At 50.8% G+C, this 6,358-nt stretch overlaps 1 protein-coding gene across 1 annotated transcript; it reads right to left on the bottom strand.

Moving 5' to 3' along the window:
- Nucleotides 1-4,759: 4,759 nt before the first annotated feature.
- On the bottom strand, nt 4,760-6,143 carry LOC117413110 (uncharacterized). Its single transcript, XM_034908438.2, has 3 exons — nt 6,038-6,143; nt 5,538-5,781; nt 4,760-5,384 (listed from the first exon to the last, which is right to left on the bottom strand). The coding sequence occupies exons 1-3, from the start codon at nt 6,120-6,122 to the stop codon at nt 4,883-4,885; spliced, it is 831 nt and encodes a 276-aa protein (XP_034764329.2). The 5' UTR covers nt 6,123-6,143; the 3' UTR covers nt 4,760-4,882.
- Between the last annotated feature and the right edge of the window lie 215 nt (nt 6,144-6,358).

Here is a 6,358-nt window from a genome sequence, read left to right as displayed (position 1 = left end):
GATGCCAGTGAGGGTCGGGCTCGGGGCTGTTCTGGCACAAAAAACTAAAGAGGGTGAAAAGGTGATTGCTTTTGCTTCTCGAATATTGCAAGGGGCTGAACACATTCTACTTCTGAGGAAGAATGCCTTGCAGTAGTATGGGCTGTGAAAAAATGGAAACACTATTTGGAAGGCACTTAGTTTGAAGTAGTCACCGACCATGCTGCCTTATCCTGGGTTTTCAATTCACTGAAAACCTCCTCTTGGCTCACTTGATGGACTTCAGCAATTTCAGTTCAAAGTTCTGTATAGAAAGGGCAGTCTAAATGTAGTACCAGATGCTCTCTCTAGGGTACCTCTCTCATCAGATCAAGCTCCAAGTCAATGCTTGGTCATATCAAACAAAACCACATTATTGACGGAGAACATAGATGCCCAGGCCAAGGATCCAGTGATAGAGGGAATTAAAAAAGATCTTCTGTTTTCTTCCCCGATCAACATGGATCGTATTGGCTATGAAAACCAACAAGGGGTGTGTCACAGGTTGATGGTGTGCAGTAATTGGTCGCTAGAGGCAGGGTAGTGTTGCAAAGAATATATTTTATTTTCCTTTTAACAAAAATATCAAAAAGCAACAAAAATTCAAACTGACCTCACTCTCTTCCACCAATGGTATTGAGTGGGCAAAAACAAGGGAACCAAACCGGGGTGGTAGTCCCAAAATAAAGCACAGAAGTTCCCGGAGCGCGGACAGTCTCAATGAGAGGTACCGGAGATGTGCTTAGAGGTCCCGGATCGCGGACAGTCTCAATGAGAGGTACCGGAGATGTGCTTAGAGGTTCCAGAGCACGGACAGTCTCAATGAGAGGTACCGGAGCTGAGCTCAGAGGTCCCGGAGCGCGGACAGTCTCAATGAGAGGTACCGGAGCTGAGCTCAGAGGTCCCGGAGCGCGGACAGTCTCAATGAGAGGTACCGGAGATGTGCTTAGAGGTCCTGGAGCGCGGACAGTCTCAATGAGAGGTACCGGAGCGCGGACAGTCTCAATGAGAGGTACCGGAGCTGAGCGTAGAGGTCCCAGAGTGCGGACAGTCTCAATGAGAGGTACCAGAGCTGAGCTCAGAGGTCCCGGAGCGCGGACAGTCTCAATGAGAGGTACCGGAGCTGAGCTCAGAGGTCCCGGAGTGCGGACAGTCTCAATGAGAGGTACCGGAGTTGTGCTTAGAGGTCCTGGAGCGTGGACAATGTCAAATTGAGAGGTACCGGAGCTGTGCTTAGAGGTCCTGGAGCGTGGACAATGTCAAATTGAGAGGTACCGGAGCTGTGCTTAGAGGTCCCGGAGCGCAGACAGTCTCAAATTGAGAGGTACCGGAGCTGTGCTTAGAGGTCCCCTAGCGCGGACAGTCTCAATGAGAGGTACCGGAGCTGTGCGTAGAGGTCCCGGAGCGCGGACAGTCTCAATGAGAGGTACCGGAGCTGTGCTTAGAGATCCTGAAGCGCGGACAGTCTCAAATTGAGAGGTACCGGAGCTGTGCTTAGAGGTCCCGGAGCGCACACAGTCTCAATGAGAGGTACCGGAGCTGTGCTTAGAGATCCCGAAGCGCGGACAGTCTTAAATTGTGAGGTATCGGAGCTGAGCTTAGAGGTCCCGGAGCGTGGACAATGTCAAATTGAGAGGTACCGGAGCTGTGCGTAGAGGTCCCGGAGCATGGACAATGTCAAATTGAGAGGTACCGGAGCTGTGCTTAGAGGTCCCGGAGCGCAGACAGTCTCAAATTGAGAGGTACCGGAGCTGTGCTTAGAGGTCCCCTAGCGCGGACAGTCTCAATGAGAGGTACCAGAGCTGTGCTTAGAGGTCCCGGAGCGCGGACAGTCTCAACGAGAGGTACCGGAGCTGAGCTCAGAGGTCCCGGAGCACGGATAGTCTCAATGAGAGGTACCGGAGCTGTGTGTAGAGGTCCCGGAGCGCAGACAGTCTCAATGAGAGGTACCGGAGCTGTGCTTAGAGATCCTGAAGCGCGGACAGTCTCAAATTGAGAGGTACCGGAGCTGTGCTTAGAGGTCCCGGAGCGCAGACAGTCTCAATGAGAGGTACCGAAGCTGTGCTTAGAGATCCCAAAACGCGGACAGTCTCAATGAGAGGTACCGGAGCTGTGCTTAGAGGTCCCGGAGCGCGGACAGTCTGAATGAGAGGTACCAGAGCTGTGCTTAGAGGTCCCGGAGCGCGGACAGTCTCAATGAGAGGTACCGGAGCTGAGCTCAGAGGTCCTGAAGCATGGACAGTCTCAATGAGAGGTACCGGAGCTGTGCGTAGAGGTCCCGGAGTGCGGACAGTCTCAATGAGAGGTACCGGAGCTGTGCTTAGAGGTCCTGGAGCATGGACAGTCTCAATGAGAGGTACCGCAGCTGTGCGTAGAGGTCCCGGAGTGCGGACAGACTCAATGAGAGGTACCGGAGCTGAGCTCAGAGGTCCTGGAGCATGGACAGTCTCAATGAGAGGTACCAGAGATGTGCGTAGAGGTCCCGGAGTGCGGACAGTCTCAATGAGAGGTACCGGAGCTGAGCTCAGAGGTCCTGGAGACCGGACAGTCTCAATGAGATGTACCGGAGCGCGGACAGTCTCAATGAGAGGTACCGGAGCTGACCGTATAGGTCCCGGAGCGCACACAGTCTCAATGAGAGGTACCGGAGCTGAGCTTAGTGGTCCTGGAGCGCGGACAGTCTCAAATTGAGAGGTACCGGAGCTGAGCTTAGAGGTCCCGGAGCCCGGACAGTCTCAATGAGAGGTACCGGAGCTGTGCTTAGAGGTCCCGGAGTGCGGACAGTCTCAATGAGAGGTACCGGATCTGTGCTTAGAGTTCCGGAGCGCAGACAGTCTCAATGAGAGGTACCGGAGCTGAGCTCAGAGGTCCCGGAGCGCGGACAGTCTCAATGAGAGGTACCGGAGCTGAGCTCAGAGGTCCTGAAGCATGGACAGTCTCAATGAGAGGTACCGGAGCTGTGCGTAGAGGTCCCGGAGTGCGGACAGTCTCAATGAGAGGTACCGGATCTGTGCTTAGAGGTCCCGGAGCGCGGACAGTCTGAATGAGAGGTACCAGAGCTGTGCTTAGAGGTCCCGGAGCGCGGACAGTCTCAATGAGAGGTACCGGAGCTGAGCTCAGAGGTCCTGAAGCATGGACAGTCTCAATGAGAGGTACCGGAGCTGTGCGTAGAGGTCCCGGAGTGCGGACAGTCTCAATGAGAGGTACCGGAGCTGTGCTTAGAGGTCCTGGAGCATGGACAGTCTCAATGAGAGGTACCGCAGCTGTGCGTAGAGGTCCCGGAGTGCGGACAGACTCAATGAGAGGTACCGGAGCTGAGCTCAGAGGTCCTGGAGCATGGACAGTCTCAATGAGAGGTACCAGAGATGTGCGTAGAGGTCCCGGAGTGCGGACAGTCTCAATGAGAGGTACCGGAGCTGAGCTCAGAGGTCCTGGAGACCGGACAGTCTCAATGAGATGTACCGGAGCGCGGACAGTCTCAATGAGAGGTACCGGAGCTGACCGTATAGGTCCCGGAGCGCACACAGTCTCAATGAGAGGTACCGGAGCTGAGCTTAGTGGTCCTGGAGCGCGGACAGTCTCAAATTGAGAGGTACCGGAGCTGAGCTTAGAGGTCCCGGAGCCCGGACAGTCTCAATGAGAGGTACCGGAGCTGTGCTTAGAGGTCCCGGAGTGCGGACAGTCTCAATGAGAGGTACCGGATCTGTGCTTAGAGTTCCGGAGCGCAGACAGTCTCAATGAGAGGTACCGGAGCTGAGCTCAGAGGTCCCGGAGCGCGGACAGTCTCAATGAGAGGTACCGGAGATGTGCTTAGAGGTCACGGAGCGTGGACAGTCTCAACGAGAGGTACCGGAGCTGAGCTCAGGGGTCCTGGAGCACGGACAGTCTCAATGAGAGGTACCGGAGCTGTGCGTAGAGGTCCCGGAGCGCGGACAGTCTCAATGAGAGGTACCGGAGCTGTGCTTAGAGGTCCCGGAGCGTGGACAATGTCAAATTGAGAGGTACCGGAGCTGTGCTTAGAGGTCCCGGAGCGTGGACAATGTCAAATTGAGAGGTACCGGAGCTGTGCTTAGAGGTCCCCTAGCGCGGACAGTCTCAATGAGAGGTACCAGAGCTGTGCTTAGAGGTCCCGGAGCGCGGACAGTCTCAATGAGAGGTACCGGAGCTGTGCTTAGAGATCCTGAAGCGCGGACCGTCTCAAATTGAGAGGTACCGGAGCTGTGCTTAGAGGTCCCGGAGCGCAGACAGTCTCAATGAGAGGTACCGGAGCTATGCTTAGAGATCCCGAAGCGCGGACAGTCTCAATGAGAGGTACCGGAGCTGTGCTTAGAGGTCCCAGAGCGAGGACAGTCTCAATGAGAGGTACCAGAGCTGTGCTTAGAGGTCCCGGAGCGCGGACAGTCTCAATGAGAGGTACCGGAGCTGAGCTCAGAGGTCCTGGAGCATGGACAGTCTCAATGAGAGGTACCGGAGCTGTGCGTAGAGGTCCCGGAGTGCGGACAGTCTCAATGAGAGGTACCGGAGCTGAGCTCAGAGGTCCTGGAGCATGGACAGTCTCAATGAGGTGTACCGGAGCTGTGCGTAGAGGTCCCGGAGTGCGGACAGTCTCAATGAGAGGTACTGGAGCTGTGCTTAGAGATCCCGAAGCGCGGACAGTCTCAAATTGAGAGGTACCGGAGCTGTGCTTAGAGGTCCCGGAGCGCAGACAGTCTCAATGAGAGGTACCCAGGGCTGCCAACTTTTAGGAAACTGTTTGAGTGAGACTTTTGAAAAAGTACAATTTTAGCGCGCGGTGAAGTGCTGTGAGTGACTTAGTTGCAAAACAAATAGACATTTTTTTTTTAAAAGATGGAAAATCATTACCTTAGGTGCATTCTGAGCCAGCATTTGAAGCTGCTGCACGTTCACGGTTGTAGCTGGAAGCAGCTGACTTGGAGGCCTTGATTACTTCTGCTGGGGGCTCATACTTGAAGCAGTTGGGCTCCATACCAGACATCTTTATTGTCATTATAGAGGACAGTGTGCCTTCCAAGGCCAGAGCATTCCATGTGTCAGTCTTGTTTAGTCCAATCATTGAAAAAACTCTTTCTGCATCAGCATTAGAGTGTGGCAGGGTTAGAATTAGTTGTGCCACCTTGCTCAGCATGGGTAGCTTAGGCATTCCTGTTACTGGACTCTTGATTGTGGCCATGTGTGCCCACACCTTATCCATCCTGTGGCACACCTCCTGCTCACTGACTCTGCTCACCGCCTGCTCCCAAATGCTTCTGGGAATGTCCGTTTCCTCCATAAATTGATAGTCCAGGAACTCATCACTCAACTTGTCCTGTTCTTTGGGATCTCCATACGGAAGCAGATGACTAAACCTGAAATATTTAGATTGAAAAACATTATATAATTAAAAACCCTTTACTTTTCAGTTTCTTTCACATGTTTTATCATTTTTTTTTAAAACATTGTATCTGTTTCCTGTGTTGCTATCTTTAGTAAATACATTACCATGAATCTAAGAAGCATACCTGTACACAAAGTATAGGGCATCATTCACATCACAGTCCATCTTCTGTTGAAAGTCAATGAACTGTGAATGTTCAAGGACTGGCTCCTTGAAGGGCAGCTTCTTAAAGGCATAGTCAACAGCTGCAACAAAGAATGCCCTCACAGCCTTGTGGAAGTTGTCTACCTGGTACTGACTGATCTCACCAGCTTCATGCAGACGGTTGAGGGTTGTTCTTGTTGTCCAGCCAACATTAAGCTTGTGATCTAGTTAATAACAAAACTTAGAATAAATATATTGTTCCCTTTAGTGTTTATTGCTTTATGCAATGCAAGTTTTTATTTTGTTATAGTCAGATTCAGTTTGACATTGTTTTACAAAGTTTAAGATTACCCAAAAGAGTAATTAACATCAACAGTAAACATTCCTAGAAATTAATCTTTTCATATATTTTTAATACCTGCCTTTGAATTCCACATCTTTAAAATTATTTTTACATAGATTTCTATTTTTAGCACATACCTGCCACCTGGTTCTGTTTGTCTTTATACTCAACTTCACACACATCAGCATTTTTTATTGCAGTTGTGGTAACAAACTTGGACATGAGTTTCTTAACATAAGACCTCATCTGAAAAAAAAAATCACAAATTATATTAATAATAATACAATGGTAAAATGTTCAAAACAAATCATTATTTAATTATACAACTTTAATTATAATGTTGTGGAAAGAAGTGAAGAATATTATATATTTACAGTGCCTTGCGAAAGTATTCGGCCCCCTTGAACTTTGCGACCTTTTGCCACATTTCAGGCTTCAAACATAAAGATATGAAACTG

This window comes from Acipenser ruthenus, chromosome 23 (assembly GCF_902713425.1).
Source record: "Acipenser ruthenus chromosome 23, fAciRut3.2 maternal haplotype, whole genome shotgun sequence".
Taxonomy (NCBI): Eukaryota; Metazoa; Chordata; class Actinopteri; order Acipenseriformes; family Acipenseridae; genus Acipenser; species Acipenser ruthenus.
Note: the sequence above shows the minus strand (reverse complement) of the source record. Positions and strands in the feature narration are given on the sequence as shown.

Excerpts from the sequence above, each read along its gene's own strand:
- LOC117413110 (XM_034908438.2), bottom strand. The coding sequence starts at position 6,122 with ATGTCCAAGTTTGTTACCACAACTGCAATAAAAAATGCTGATGTGTGT. Across the intron at positions 5,782-6,037 it reads CAAACAGAACCAGGTGGCAG|ATCACAAGCTTAATGTTGGC; the intron begins GTATGTGCTAAA and ends GTTATTAACTAG. Across the intron at positions 5,385-5,537 it reads GCCCTATACTTTGTGTACAG|GTTTAGTCATCTGCTTCCGT; the intron begins GTATGCTTCTTA and ends TAAATATTTCAG.